The sequence below is a fragment of the Triplophysa dalaica genome, chromosome 8 (assembly GCF_015846415.1).
Source record: "Triplophysa dalaica isolate WHDGS20190420 chromosome 8, ASM1584641v1, whole genome shotgun sequence".
Taxonomy (NCBI): domain Eukaryota; kingdom Metazoa; phylum Chordata; class Actinopteri; order Cypriniformes; family Nemacheilidae; genus Triplophysa; species Triplophysa dalaica.
In genome coordinates, this window is record NC_079549.1 from 12,122,024 (window position 1) to 12,138,738 (window position 16,715).

At 37.6% G+C, this 16,715-nt stretch overlaps 2 protein-coding genes across 2 annotated transcripts in view; both read right to left on the bottom strand.

Annotated features, from left to right (window-relative positions):
* Nucleotides 1-1,702: 1,702 nt before the first annotated feature.
* LOC130427846 (collagen alpha-3(VI) chain) lies at nucleotides 1,703-15,438 on the bottom strand. The gene is made up of 9 exons (XM_056755554.1): nucleotides 15,230-15,438; nucleotides 12,792-12,894; nucleotides 10,592-11,182; nucleotides 9,319-9,912; nucleotides 8,601-9,224; nucleotides 7,724-8,329; nucleotides 4,843-5,442; nucleotides 4,066-4,656; nucleotides 1,703-2,450 (listed from the first exon to the last, which is right to left on the bottom strand). Exons 2-9 carry the CDS (start codon nucleotides 12,871-12,873, stop codon nucleotides 1,849-1,851), a joined length of 4,290 nt encoding a protein of 1,429 aa, XP_056611532.1. The 5' UTR covers nucleotides 12,874-12,894; nucleotides 15,230-15,438; the 3' UTR covers nucleotides 1,703-1,848.
* Nucleotides 15,384-16,715, bottom strand: part of LOC130427847 (collagen alpha-3(VI) chain-like) — a 54,733-nt gene continuing 53,401 nt past the window's right edge. The window contains exon 8 of the mRNA XM_056755556.1: nucleotides 15,384-15,502. The gene's annotated coding sequence lies outside the window, so the exon portion shown is untranslated. The remainder of the gene's footprint in view (nucleotides 15,503-16,715) is intronic.

Consider the following 16,715-nt stretch of genomic DNA (forward strand, 5'->3'; position numbering starts at 1 on the left):
ACCATCCACAAGAAACGCAATATCCCTTTTAATGCCTGTGCATGGAATTACAACAGTTTATTATAAGAGGCAACGATTTATAACTGTGTATTTGTTAGAATTACTTAGAGAAACAATATATAGCATTAAGTATTGAACTTAGTGATGTCTTAGCAGAAAATGTTTTTGTGGCACAATTGGTAAATCATTGCCACAAAACAGAAAGCAAAAATTCCTCTAGATGGTCTATAATTCATTTGGAATAAAATGTCTGCTATCAAATTGTCACTACACTGTTTTTTCCATGAACTGTCCTTCATTTAACCATGTATTTACTTTTGTTCTTACCATCGGCTTCCATGTCTACCATGTGTCTCACTTTTGTAAGCTTTGTCAGTAGACTTTGGTGCACATTTTGTAAGTCAGAAAAATCAGGTACAGCAAAAGCATATTCTCTCCTTGAAGAAATGGCCTCCATTTCAACAGGATCTGTCAGCCTTGACCCAATAGCAAAAATGGATACCCCAAGACTCTTGAGTGTGTTAGCAGGCCTGCGAGGAGAGTCTCTTGATCTGCCACCAGCAACAAGCACAAGATTTTGACTAACACCATCTTTTCCTCTGGTAAAAAAAATATTGTCTCTAACAAACTGTAAAGCCTGGCCAATATATTGTGGCCTTCCTCCTTTTGGTTTGAGTTTACGTATAGCATCTGTCATTTCAGCAGTGGATGAATATGTACTGAGATTAAAGTTGAGTGCTGCAGTATTACTGAACTGCACAACAGCAATTTGATCTTTTCCAAAACCAACATCAAACTTCTCTGCCAAACTGGCCACAAAATCTCGTATAGCTGTAAATCTGTGACTAGCATCATCAGATCCATCAATGACGAACACAATATTTCTCTCTGCATTCGAAGTCTGGACTAAAGTAAATGAAAGAACAAAGGAACATAAGCAAGAACATCTGAATCAAAGAAATACAGTATTTTAACAAAATCTGCTTTAATTGATTGACAACTGATTCTGAGGATAACGCTACAAGATTTCCCCATAGATTTGGTTTGAACATGGGGGGGGGGGGTTACAGTAATTTTAAGGTACTATTTGACAGTTTTGTCAAATAGAGTTTTCACATATTATTCTATGAAAACGTATTCACTTCATGTGATGTTTTTTTTACCTTGTATACATTTTGGGACTTTTTTGGAAAAAGAAAAAGGTTTTGTGTGTGACTATCATAAATAACCTATATAGGCGTTTCATCTTTACAACATAAACAACCGTTACTGCCCATGCACACTTTTGTGACCCAAACTTAACTTCCGGTACACATTAACAAACAATAGTTTGCCTGTAGACTATTTTTGATAACAAACCGAGAAGAACCGTTAGTTGGCTAAACTTATCTTTCCGATATTTTTTATTTAGACTGCGATACCAAGCTTAACCGCTAGATATCAATGTACCATACGGTTTGTTTAAAGACTACAGGACCCATTCAACAAATTTTCATTGAATAAAATGTACATAGAACAAAATTCAACAAATCATTTATTATATACAATTACTATACAGTAAAATAATTATACAAATTAAGGTTAACATAAGTTAAATAAAATATAAATCGTTTTATTATTACACACTAGCTAAACAAAAAACAGAAGTTAACTGGGAGGTCAGGTGTGCGCGCGTTCGATGAAACGGTCTAAACTAAAAAGTGTTATCAGTGATAACCACATGCCAGAGTCAGGCAATCGATTTTGTATAACTACAAAGGACAATTAAATACCAGACTAATCTTTTAAATGGTAGCATACCCTAACATAGCAAATAGAATAATGATTAAGTAGCAAAACACATATCAGTTATAAAAACTTACCATGAGTTGTCGGAAGCTGCTCAGGAATTTCATAACCACTTGTCAAAACAGAAGAAACTCTTTGTAAAATGCGGTTCAAGGAGGTAAAGTCATTAACAAAGAAAGCATTATCTGGTGTAGAAGCCATTGTCTGTAACTCAAGTGTGTCAGCATTTCTTGTGCCAGTTGTAAAGACTTTAATGTTTCTTTCTCTTAAATCTTGCGAAATGGTTCTTACGTCATCATTGGATCTACCACCACTACATAAGTACAGAATCGAAGCTACACCCTCATGACTTCTGCCTCCAGATGAAGGTGTAAATATATTTTCTTTAATAAATCGCAAAGCAGCTCCGGTATTCAGTGGTCTTCCACTTTTGTGCCTCATGGAACGTATTGAATTAAGGACCTCTTCTTTAGTTGAGTACGAGCTGAGATAAAAATTTGCTGTGGAATTTCGACTGTACTGGACAACAGCCACCCTATCAAAATCTTCATCCACATTTAAACCCTCAACCACTTTTTGCATAAAATTGCGAATAGCCTCAAAACCATTTCTAGAATCATCAGATCCATCAATAAGAAATGCAACATCCCTTTTGACAGATTCTGCAACAGAAAGCCATGTCAACATATACCACTATAAAATATTTTCCTGAGTACATTCAAAGCACATCCACACGTTAAAAGGATAGATCACCATAAGATTTTGTTATCATTTACCCACCCTATTGTCATTTCAAACCTGTTTGGCTTTCTTTCTGCTGCATGACACAAAATAATATATTTTAAAGAATGTTGGTAACCAAACAGTGGGGGTACCCATTCACTTGTATTGGTTTTGTGTCTATACAAAAGAAAGTGAAGGGGAACCGCAAAGTGTATTAATCCGTACCAGGCTCCTCCGAAATCCAGCACCTCATTTGGCAGACGCCCCCTGTCGTTTCAAAGAATATCTCAACGGCGAACGCGTCCAGTATAAACGCCCGTCCGTACGGGGAGGGGCGCGCGCAGTCAGCGGAGGCTCGCGAAGTGGAGCCAGACGCGAATATAAACAGGGTTTAAGGTGCCAGTACAATCGCGTGAGCTGTTACTTATAATGCATAAATTAGCTACTTTTAGTCGTGTACACAGTTGCACTTAAAACTGAGCATTGTGCTTTTGCAAAATAAAGAATTAGTTACAGGACGCGCTCTGTCATCTCCTTTCGTTTAACTTATTTGTGGGGCGCTCCGCCTCACAATCTGAATCAAACTCAGTAGCATTATCCCCGTTTTTTCCCCTTCGTTTTGTTAATCTGTTAATTGTCAAATAATCTGTACATTTATTCGCGTCACATGTTTTGCATTATATATTGAAGGGAACTTGTCGTGATGGACACTTCAGAGAGATATATTTGTTTTGTCGGAAGCAGAAGAACTGATGAAAGACAGTTAACGGATGATTAAATGCTTAATATGTCTAACGTTATACACGGAAGCCTCATCCTGCACCCGAATGTGTAATTTAAATTTAACTTTAAACTTCTGAATTCTACACAAATGTTAAGAGCTTTGTTTTATTTATTTACATGCACAAATATTCACAACATCAACTTAACGTGCATTTGAACTAAGGCGAACTCAAGATAAAATCCTGTTAAATTTCTTTAATAGAGATTATCTTCGAATGTCCGTTTTCATTAAGGCTTTTTATTTGCATTTTTAAAACATCTAAATAGCTGGATAGAAAACCCCTTAGATATAGCACATTCCGTTACTTCTCCCCACCCGACTAATTTGCCGGATCTGCCACGCCCCATTATTCCGGCACCTCGGAATTTACAAATTCACAAAGTTTTCGGTTACATTCTTCAAAATATGTGTGTTTGTGCATTCTAATTAACATCAATCAAACTGCAGTTGGTTTGTTTTGATTTAGGCGAAACTAACTAACAAAATAAAACAATAAATACATGCTAACATAATAAAAAACATGATTTTTGAAAAATTGAGAAAATTCAAACTCTTCCTATATTCTTTAGTGTTTTGCAGCAAAAATAAAGGCACACAGGTTTGAAATGACAACAGTGTGAATAAGTCATGACAGAATTTTCATTTTGGGGTGAACTTTCAATTTAATAATTTCATTATAAGTAGAAATTGTATTTATTCTACTTTGTTACCACATCATTTGTGAGACTGCATGCACAGACAAGTTATAAAATAGAAGTATTTTCTCTTACCAGAGACCTGAGGCCCTATTGTTGGCAGCTGGTGGTAAAATGCCCCATTTATCAATGTTAGAATATTCTTTTGAACTTCAGAAGTGTTCTCAAAATCAGAAATAAAAAGGTAATTTGATTGATGGGAAATTGTTTGTAACTCAAGCGTATCAGCATTTGCGGTACCAATACCTAAAGAAACAGCACCAATGTCTTTCAAAGCTTTAACTGATCCTTGAATATCATCATTGGACCTTCCAGAAATCAGGAGAATTAGCACCTGCGGCACACCTTCCATATGTCTACTCCCTGCAGCAGCTGTAAACATGTTGTCCATAACAAACTGTAATGCTGCCCCTGTGTGCCGTAGCCTTCCTCCTTTATGAATCAGATGTTTCACATGGTTTAAAACATCATCTAAGGATGAATGTGTATTCAAGTGGAAATCAACTAATGTGTTGTCACTGTACTGGACCACTGAAACACGATCTTTATCTGGTGCCACATTCAGTTGCTGAACCAGGGTCTGAATAAAGTTTTGCACTCCTGAGAAACTTCCCCTTGTGTCATCAGAGGCATCGATCAAAAAAACAAAATCTCTTTTATCAGCATCTGTTATAACAGACAACATAAATATTTAAAAGGTTATATCATTAGTCCATACACCTTAGAAATCCAGACAACGCAAAGATAAGCTGCTTTAAAGCACCTATATTTTTCTTTTTTTCCTCACAATGTTCTTGAGCAGCTAAAACATGACCAAGGGAAATTCAAATGGTAAATCAAATTCATTCTTACCTTTTGTAGTTGGTTGAAGCCTCCTGGGCTGGCGCGGAACTCTTTTCACATATGATACAAGTTTTTGTTCAATGTCTTCAAGGTCATCAAATTGAGGGACAGTAAGGGTATGACCAGGAGTATATGAGATTGTCTGCAGCTGAATAACATCTGCATTTTCAGTGCCGATACTGAATGAGACAATATTGTCCTGTTTGAGTCCAGCGGCAGGTGCTCTAACATCATCCTGAGACCTTGCTCCAGTCACAAGTATAAGAATCTGAGGAACCCCCTCTAGCAGTCTGCTCCCAGAGGAGGGAATGAACATGTTGTTTTTTAAATACCCAAGAGCTCCTCCTGTGTTGAGAGGTCTTCCACCCTGGTGGTCCAGGCTCTTAATTGAATCTATAACTTCTTGCTTTGTGTTATATGTGTTCAGATAAAAATGGACTTGTGGTTCTGTGCTGTACTGTACCACAGACACTCTGTCTCCGCTCAGTCCTATATTGAGTTTGTCCACCACTCTTTTAACAAACTGAGTCATGTATTTAAATTCATCCCTAGTATCATCAGACCCATCCAGGAGAAAGACAATGTCTCTTTGAGCTGCATCTAATTCCACTGGGATTAAAATTAAATGACTTCAGTCAAATATTCTACAAAAAATAAACTCACATCAAATTTGCATGCTTTCTTTCTGTTTTTATGAAATAATTTGAATATACAAGGTGTGCAAAAATAATTGAATCATGTAATATAATACTAATGTGTATTTGTACTCAAAGAGTAAGATCAATCAAGCAATTGAAAAAGCAAAGAACGAGAGGTTTTCAAATGATACCAACAATGATCGAGATATCATTGGCTCACACAAGAGCTTAAGCTGAAGAGGAATGTCCACAAGCACAGAGACTCTTCCATGGTTAAGAGGATCTGTGGATGATCATGAAAGTTCTCTGAATAAGCAAAAGTCAAGAACATAGTCTTGAACAATATGAGAAAGCTGAATCAAAACAATGGCCTCATGGTAATGCAAGCAATTTAGTGAAAGGACATTTTCCATCAAGTTAAATTTTTAAAAAGAAAAGTCAAAGAAGAATGAGAATTGAATTAAGGAAAATGGCAAGGAAGTGTGGTTATTCTTACCGATGATAGTAGGGGGTTCAATTGCCATATTAGATTTGATAAAGGAGAGGATATTAGGCTGTATGACTAAAAGTTGACCAATGACAGGAAGGTTAAAAAGAAATCTATCTGAAAATGCTATTCTTTGGAGCTCGGCCTCTACAGATTTCTTCATTCCAATTGCAAGGGAAAGAACTCCTAAATGTTTGAGATCTTCAGCAGGTCTTGCCACATCATCACTGGATTTTCCACCAGTCATGAGAATCAACAGTTGAGGGACTCCTAGCTGATGTCTACTTCCAGATGTAGCAGTAAAAACATGATTTCTGACATACCGTAGTGCTGCCCCGGTATTTAGGATTTGTCCACCTTTTGCTGTCAGGCCATTAATGGCATGAATCACAGCCTTCTTACTATTGTAAGTATTAAGCAGAAAATGGACAGAAGCATCTTCAGTGTACTGTATTACAGCAACTCGAACAATGTCCTGGTCAATGTCAAGATCCTCCACCATCCGACAAATAAATTCACGGATGAAAAGAAGTCCATTGTAGGAGTCATCTGAGCCATCAAGGAGAAATACTATATCCCTTTTGTTAATTCCTATTTCAAGCAAGTAATAAGAAAGAAAGACAGAAAAAAAGGGATATTTTTTTATATAGCCAAAAAAGTGTCTGGAAAGAAATGTGCAAGCAAAGCAGAAAATATCAGTTGCATTGACCCTTCAAATACTATTTGGTGGGTCAGAATGTGAAGATAATGTTGAATTTTTGAAAGCACCTGTAAGTGCAATGTAGTTCAAAAACTTTTATGGAACAAACATCTTTTAAGTACAAAAGATGTTAACTGAAGACATGAAAGAGAAGAAAGAAGAAAAATAAGATTGTGGAGAATCATATCAAATTCAGTCTATTCAGTGAAACATAGCGACATTGAAACATAATGACATGAAATGGATTCCATCGCTACAGCGATGATAAAAATACCTGAACATAAACAGAAACATTTTTTTTTTAAGTTTGCAAATTGATTGCTTATACTGAAAATTCTTACCAGTTGATTCTGGAGCTTCTGTGTTTAAAATTACTCCAAATTTGTCATTGTTCTTAATAGCAGAAACTAGTTGTGATTGAATAAGAGGGAAGCCATCGAATCCATTGACATATGCAAATTGGGATTGGAATGAAACAGTTTTCAGCTCATCTAAATCTGCATTTTCCACACCTATGCTTATTGTCTTGATGTCAATATCTTTTAGTGCCATGGCAGGTCCTATAACTTCATCGCTAGACGATCTGCTACTCATCAATATTAGTATTTGAGGAATATCTTGTAGTCGTCTACTCCCAGATGAGGAAGTGAAAACCTGGTGCCTCACAAACTGGAGAGCTGCTCCAGTGTTAGCCTCTCTTCCACCTTTGTGTTTTAGCACCTTTATGGTATTTAAAACCTCTGCTTTTGTTGAGTACGTTTTCAGATAAAACTCAACCTTTGGATTGTCACTGTACTGAACCACAGATACCCTGTATTTGCTCTCCTCCACATTGAGCTTCTCAACAACTCTTTGGACAAAAGCACTCATTGCATGGAATACACTTCTAGTACCATCAGACCCATCCAAAAGGAACACAACATCTTTTGCTATGTCTTTGGCATCAGCTAAGACACATTACATCAATGAGAAATGTTTAGAAAAAGAAAATAGCACAGCCACTCAAAAGAGCCATCAGACAACCGCATGCCAACCAAAGCCAAATATAAAGAAAATTGTTATTACCTTCTTCTAGAACGACCTTAAGTTGTTCTTTTGGAAGACTCACATAATTCTGGAGTCTTTGCTGAACCGTGTTGAGCTCGCTGAACTCCCTGACATTGAAAGCAAATGATGGATTGTGCGAAATGGCCTCAATCTGTTTAGGGTCTGCATTTTTCACTCCGACACCAAAAGGGACAACTCCTTCGGTCTTAAGGGCAACCGCAGGTTCCCTCACGCTGTCTCTTGATCTTCCTCCAGTCAGGACAATCAAAAATTGGGGGACATTCTGGGCTGCTCGACTGCCCCGTGCTGTTGATAAGATGGTGTTTTTCATGAAGGTCAAGGCAGCACCAGTATTCAAACTTCTGCCACCAGCCAGGGTAAGTCCATTTACAGCCGTCATCACTTCATCTTTGGTTTTGTAAGTGTTTAGGTAGAAGTTAGTGCTTGGTCTCTCACTATGCTGGACCACAGCAACTCTTACTTTATCTATGCCAATATCAAGAGGTGCAATGACTTTGGAAATGAATTCACGGATGTAGCTAAAGTCCCCTCGGACATCATCAGAGCCGTCAATCAAGAATGCAACATCTCTTTTATCACCAGAAGGCACAGGGGGTTCAACCTCTAAGAAATTAAGAAAAATAAAAAATTCAAGACAGATAATTCAATAATTAATGATATGCAAGCTTAGATAAATTCACATAGTGTGAAGAACAGTAATTGGAACAGAAAAGACATTTCGATTTTGTTTCCAAAAATGCTTTTGCATGTTTTAGTTTTTTAGGTTAACAATTTTTTTAAGAATATAATGATTGATGGTAAAAAAGTGCTATTGAATTACTGCAAAGGCAACAGTCTATGAACATTTCTTGTTTTCATATTTAACTTAACTTACCTATCTCCTTAACTACTGTATCAGTCTCCCCAACAACAGTGACCAGAGGTATCATGATCTCATCAATAACGCTTGATATTTCACGAAAACTTCTTCTGTAGTACGCCAAATCTTCTACAAAAGCAACCTTTGTCAGGAAACTCTCTTCCACCTGACCAGCTCCAACAGCAAAAGTCAAAACTCCAGCGAGAGCAACTCGGTCTGCGAGACTCTTGGCCGCATCTTGAGAGGGACCTCCTGTTATCAGCACCAGTACCTGCTGGATCCCCTGACTCTTACGAGACCCAGCTGATGCCTGGAAATGGTTGCTTAGTGCATACTGGAGGGCAGCACCAGTGTTTAATGCACGTCCTCCCATCAGACTAAACTGAGCAATGCTAGAGAGCACTTCCTGTTTGGTGTTGTGCGTGTTAAAAAAAAACTCTGTACGCTGTCCCTCATCAAACTGCATCAGGGCGATGCGTACTCGCTCAGGTCGTACGTCTAGTCTGTTCACCACTCCAGAGATGAAGTCCCGGACATACTGTAAATTGGCATTTCCAACATAGCTGGATCCATCCACCACAAAGAGAATGTCTCTGACAACTTTTTGGGTTTGGACTGTAGTGACATCCACAACTGGACCTGAAAGTTTTATTGAATACTTTTGTTAAATCGGGCGTTCATCTAAATTCATTAAACATTGTACAATTATTAAATAAACAGAACATTATGTTACCCGTTTCAGTTGGAGTCTCTGATTCAATAACACCAGATAACGTTGAGAGAGAGGAGACTATTTTTTGGGGGTTGCGTGTCAATATCCTGAAGTCCTTGAGCATGAAAACCAGACTTTCGTCAAAAGCTATTTGTTTGAGCTCAGCCTCATCAGCAGACCTGGAGCCTGCAGCCAAAGTCAGAACACCCATCTGCCGAAGAGCTTCAGCTGACTGCTGGACACTGTCTTTAGATTTTTTACTGGTCAGTAGCAGAACAAGCTGTGGCACTCTTTGTTGAATACGGCTCCCACTCTCAGGTCTGAGCATGTCGGTCCTTACAAAATCCAGAGCAGCACCAATGTTGACTTCAGATGAAGGTCTGGGTTTTATTCTTCCAAGGTTTGAGATTAGGGATTCTTTGGAGACGAATGAGTTGAGGTTAATCTCCACCTTGGGGGCAGAGGAGAACATGGCTACTCCAACCTGCACCTGATCAGGGCCAATTGGCATGCTGTCAATAAACTTTCTGATGAATTCTCGCACTGCATTGACAAGGGTTGTACCCATACTACTGTCAATGAGGAAAATAATATCTCTCCTTCCAACAGCCAATGCTAAAAAGACAAAAGAGAATTTTGTTTAGTAGTTATGCATATTATAAACAAGATCATGCTATGGAACAATTTTTTGTTTTTTGTAAACTTTAACTTTATGTTTTAATTACATTTGTTTAATATCTTAAGACATTTGGTTGTAGATTTGAAATGATTTTCTACACAAAAATATTATTGTGGAAACATAACTTCTTTCAAAAGAAAACCAACATACAAACGTATGTTTTAAAAGGATATTTTGCAATTAGTAATGATGAATATGCCAATATTGACATTTGAGGCAAATGTCAACTACTTTACACACATAAAAAATAAAATAGCTTAGTTTTTTTTTCTTCGATCACAACATAATTCTCATCATCACATTGTTGTTTTGATGGGTTTTTCATTATGGTAAAAATATAAATAGGGAATGAAATGGTTTGAGTACAAATACTGAATTAATATGTTTGATATCAAAATTCTTTTTAATTTGGAATGCCAGCATGAAATTCCATAGGAGAACACTCCAAGAATAAATTTCTCAGGACGATATATACAGTTATCATTCAATTTTTTACTCGCACCTAATAAATATTAACCTGTTAGTTTTGTTTATAAAATATCCATGTCCATGGTTGTTAATGTACTGTCATAGAATCCTGTTACTTTAAATCCACCACAATCTGTATTTACATACCTTCTACAAAATTAGTTTCAATCACAATGGTGCGCAGGGCGACCCCATTAATGAACTGTAGCATCTGGTCACCTGCGTTTGCCACTGTTCTGACATCAGATTCAGACAGCACAAACCTTGTGTCCGTAGCAACAGCTTCCAATTGAGCAGTATCAAAATCCCCTACAGCAAGGCCAAAGGTGTACACACTGGCCTGCTTCAGGGCCCTCTCGCCCTGACTGATATCATCACTAGACTGCCCAGCACTGATCACCATCAGTACCTGTGGGACCCCTTCCTCTCCCCTTCCCCCTGCATCTGGACCCAACAGACTTTCTGTCACCTCTTCCAAGGCTGCCCCGAGATTTGCCTCAGGACCACCAGGGTACTGAATTCCCTGGATAGCAGTGAGGATGTTCTCTTTGCTGTCATGGCTATTGAGATAGAACTGAGTCTCAGGGTTTTCAGCGTAAAGCACAACGGCTACGCGGATTGCATCCTTGCCCACGGCAAGCCCCTCAATCACTTGGACAGCCAAATCGCGGACGAGGGGAAAGTCGTCAGCTCCAATGTTCTCTGATCCGTCAATTAAGAGCACAAGGTCGGCTGGGACTTTGAGGGGAGAAATAGAGAGAGGATAGAGAGACAAAACATAATGCAAAACATGTGGGTTAAAACACGGTAAAGTGAGAGGGAGAGAGGGGAAGGGTGAAAGCATAAACAATTATCATGGATAATTAAAATCCATAATAAAAAACACAACACAAACACAATATACTGCATGTCTTCTGAACCAAGAAAGATGCTTGATCTTTCTGCATTTTTATTCACCCAAATTTGGGAAGAATTATATCGTGTTGGTGATTTTGTTTGTGTAGTTCTTACTTTGTGTATTGATGTATGTGTGCCAATTGTTTCTTGTCATCCTCTTGTGTTCAGTCAGATCATGCAGACTCATGTTACAGTATTCAGTGGCAAAAGGACCAGTAATGACCCTTCTGTCTCATCTTTGAACCTGCAGATGATCCGCTCATTTGGCATTTACAATAAAGTATATTTAATTATTAATGCTCTTGTGCATGGGCATTTCAAAGATGAGAACAAACAGGTTCATCATTGTATTGATTTTGGTAGAATTTCTTCTCCTTGCACAGTTACACAGTGAAGACAGTCGAAACAAACACATAAGAATCAGACACTGAGCTCTCAAAACTGTGTGTCTCAAGCTGTGTTGGGTGATTAGCCATCATCAGTTGTTGCTGATGATCTCTAAAGTCTAAAAAGATAAACTTAGATTTTTGAAAGAATAGTTCCATCCGTAATGTATCTAATCTTGTTTGTCAAAATGTATTGGAGAAGTGGATGAACAGATAGGTAAATGGATTATGGTAAAACAGATAGGTGGTAGATGATGTTGGTTGTGAATTGTGTTACAATTTAACTGTACTATCATTGAGCAAATGTGTCACAACATGCAGCAAATGTTATTTTGTGATGAAACCAGTGAAGTTAACAGTATGGGAGAAGTTAATGGGGTTATATCTGGGACAGTTCTGCATGGATTACCCTTAGTCAGTATAAACTGGCTGTGGCCGTTCCTGATGCTGACAGAAGCTCTCGACCCCATCAGGATTAATGACGTAAACATAAAATTATGTTATTTGTTATCTTTGACAGTTCAAAGGATCTTAAAGTACAACAGATACTTTCTACTTGTCAAAAAAATGTGGGTGGTTTCAACCCATAGTTGGGTCAAATATAAACATTTTCTAGGTTAATTTAATCCAACGGTTGGGTTTATCCATATTTTACCCAAGCATGGGTTAACAACAACCCAGCATATTTTAGAGCATATGAATTACTTCACAGTATCAGTAACCAGCTATGTCTGATTTATCCAGCACCCAAGCACCCAATTACTCATTTCTACTGATACTGTGACAGATATGGCATCTCACACCAAAGTTTGAATATAAAGGTGACGGTACACTGATGCAATAAGGCTAATGTTAATCCTAACATTAAGCTCCTTTGTTACTCCATGAGTTGTTCTATGCAGAACAAAAAGAACTGAATGTTTAGCAATAGCACTTTTCAAATAAAGCATGACCTATTTTATGTTTCTATTTAATTCACCCCATGTAGGCAAGTTAAAACAGATGTTTTAAATTTATTGCTTGTATTATCAGCAGTACTGAAACGATGCATGGAATAAACTTACCATCCTGAGCTTCAAGATTTGGGAATAGGCCAAAAGCCATAACACCCAAGAGGGCGTACAGCGCCAGCCTCGGCTTCCACATTGTCCACGTTAAAATGGACAACTGAAAAGAAAAAGAGGAAAATCCTTTTACATTTGTCTAAAATGCATGGTCTACACACAATACAGTACACATTTGAGCACACAAGGATTTTACTAGACTTCACAGGGCCAAGTTCAGAAGCTCATTTTATGATATTCCACCTATAGTTTCCATAGGATTGTTTTCACCATATGTTACGAAACATGGCATAAACATTTCAGAAGGCCACAAAATAGTTTACACTTATATTTTGGAGGAGAGGAATAGTTTTGGCAGAGCATTGAGATTTATGACCTGTTTCCACCCCATGGAACAGATCCACATAGCTGTTAGATTTCAAGAGTTCAAATGGATTTGTTCCCACATCAGCCTTTCTCACTTGCCAGTAAATACTATTGTGTGCAGAGAACTGGACACAAACAAAAATGCATTGCTACACACAGACAGGAGCAAGAAAGCAAAATTTCACCCGCTGAGCTCTAAATAAGAATGAATGGCTCTATTGTAAAACTCTGAGTAATGCAGAATTATAGGAAAATACTGTTCTTTCCATCGAACCAGTCTCAAGAGTTTCTGAACTGGGAAACCTTGAGTCACAGAACAAATTATTCTCTAAATTAGTTTTGGTGGTACGTTGCCATGTTACTCTATAAGCCAACATTAGTAGTTTCATTATTCTGTAATATTTAAAGATTTGCCAACATTAACAATATGGCCTACAGTACATCGTGGGCAATTTGTCAAGCAAAACTTGCATTCTTGAGACATTTTAGCAAGTATACAATAAAATTGGATTGATTAATTGCTATTAAAATCAACGTGAAACACTGTTTAATTTAAAACAGGATATCCAATGAGGCAAACCTCAACAGAACTTGAAGTTATTTAGTTTATTTAAAACTTAACGCTCATTGTATGAAAAATATGCACAAAGAATGCTATAAAAATAGTCACTTTTAAATGTATGTCAGTCTAAAGGTAGTCTATACACAACATGAACAAAAATACTTACAAAAAAACGAATAAATTACCGTAACAAAATTAAACTGGTGTCATTCATGCCATATTATAATAAATAAAGAATATTACATTTTACTCTCATTTAAGGTTATTATTGGATTGGCTCAGAATAACAAGGTATAAAACATATGTTTGAACCAGTTCCCACCTTAAACTCAGTCTGAAAATCTAAAGCACCAAACAAGGCATCTCAACATTGTCCTCTAGTGGTCTTCACCTTGCCTGTATTAAATCTGCCTCAACGGGGAAATCCAAGGCCCAAAAAAGTGACTGACAAATGACCAGTACTAAAGGTCAAAAAAGTCAGGACACATTAGGACTTTCTAATAATGAAAAGGCTTATTGAAAATAATGGAAAATCTCTCATGAATAGGCTCTGTCAAAAGACTAGATCAGATCCTACAGTCTATTGCTCAAGTCATTCTCAGAACACACAAATAGTGATTGTGGTAGTTCTGCTTCTATACAGTATGTACTGTATGCATATGTACAGTATGTCGGAGAATGAAGTGTGATGGATCTGTGAAAGGTTCTGTAGTTTGCAAAGGCCCACATCTGGTTCTGCTTCACTAAAGTTTAATGTCTGAGCTCTTACTCTCCCAGCATTCTTTGTCCATCTGGCAGTGACTGTGGAAAAAGCGTTTCACATCTCCCGCTCTTTACAGCACTGGGCAGAAGGTGTGATTTGAAAAGAGTCTACAGTGGTAGAAAATTGCATGATTAAACCAGATTTGCTTCTGTTTAAACAAGCTACTGATATCCAGGGGATATTATCTCAACCTAAACAAAATGCTGCGTGACTACCCAACCAGATTGTTACTATGATTACCCTGCTTAGTGTCCTTTTTACAAATGTGCATTTCATCGTTAAAACATCTTATAAAACTATTTCAAAAACACTACAAAACCATCAAAAACACGATCTTCAAGAGTTTCCTTCAAAAGTTTTTGCCCTGCACACAGTGGACAGAGCCCCTCCTTATGTATTCTACTTTTCAGAGCACTTTGCCCATTCAACTCCTCTTCCTGTGCTGCAACTAAAAACTCCTTATCTCAAAGCAAGGGAAATAACTTTACCCCTTCACGATAAAAATTATAATTATAATGCGGATTCACTTACATGTCATGTGCATTGAACAAACAATACAAACCAAGCCTCATAGAGAAGAAAAGGGTGTGTGCAGGATCACCGTTTAGCAAAATGCCTTTTAACACATTTTTAGAAACAATGCAGCAAAGCACATTAGCATCTGTATCATCCATCATAACCGCACCCATGCACTAAATGGTCATTTCACAAATCTTTGCATGAAGCATATAAAAATGTATCGCTCACCTCTGGAATACAGAATTCAGAGTACTGTATTCCACAGTATTTCTATGGGATCGCAAATATCTGCAAAAAAGACAACTATTAGGTCATTATCTTCCTGGTAGTTTCCTTCAGTGAACTGTTGTGGATAGGTTAGTCACAGATGATGCTAACTAGCTCGGGTGCTGGAGATGCTGGTCTGTTTAGCTGACTGTGTGCTCTCCAGAGCAGTGCCACTCACTCCAGCCTGGGACAGAACACACAACCCAGAAACTTTTCCACGCCTCCCACTTTCCTCTGTAGGGGAATAGAGACAGAGAAGAAGCACAATGGGAAGAGAAAGAGAGAGAGTCATAAATGAGAAACAGACCCAAGGCCGTATTTGGTATGATTGCTCCGTATTTGGAAGTTGATGTAACCGACTAAAGCAAGTTTTTTTCAGGTCACACCCCTCTCAACTTGTTTCCTTGGCTACTTAGAGAAGGAAACATCACAAACATAATATAAAAAAACATGATTATTTTAACAATGTTAAAACGGAGTTATCTCATTTTGGATGCAAACTCTTCATATATGTTAATACAAAACGTTGTTTCTTGGCTATGAATAGGAAATTGTGATTTTAATAAAATTAGAAGAAACATTGCCTTCTATTTGTACTTATTGTGTGTCATTTCACACAATGCACAAAAGACATAAGGACCAAGTGTCAATACCATGTAACACAAGATCAGCAACAAACTTCAACACAAAAAAGCTGTTTCGTAGCTGATGATGTCACAACTCAAACATACAAAGTTGACCCAAGCCGGTTGGATCAAAGTGAGGGGTCAATCCTGCAAGATCAAGTTTTCACTGTCGTATAATTTGAAATGTAATGCACATCTAATTCATCCCAGGTGATACCAGTTGCTGAAGTATGGCAGAATCCTGGAGTATTAACATTAATTTCTCATGAATCGATGAATGAGATTCAACAGTGCAGTAGTTCCTCAACATAGATTTCCCAATTTTATAAGCATGTTTCAGAAGGACAAGGCAGTAATTATGGGAATGCATTAACTACACAACGTGTCAGCAAGATTTAAACTAGTTCACTTCACATATAAATCTCCAACCTAGCTCTTTTGCCATATAGGGCCTTAAACTGCTTTCATCTCACTCCTGTACACCTGTCTTTTACATTAAATACAGTAGAAGAATGTCTGGTTTTGTGCGGCCTCACTGATTCAAATACTTATATATATTTTGATAAAATATTTGAGAAAAAAAGAAAATAAAGTTGCCAGAATGAAGTGAAAATGGATCATAAATGCTCCAACACTTCAACTTTTGTTGTCAAAGCCTTTGGAAATCTTTGATGACATAAGTCTCACTATATGAAACAAAACTGCTCAGTAGGCTACATTAAAAAACATATCTATTTTATACCTTCTACAAAACAGAACAGAAATCTCTGAGGAAAGCCCATAATAATCCTGCTCCGGTTATAAACCAGTTTTGCCCTTTC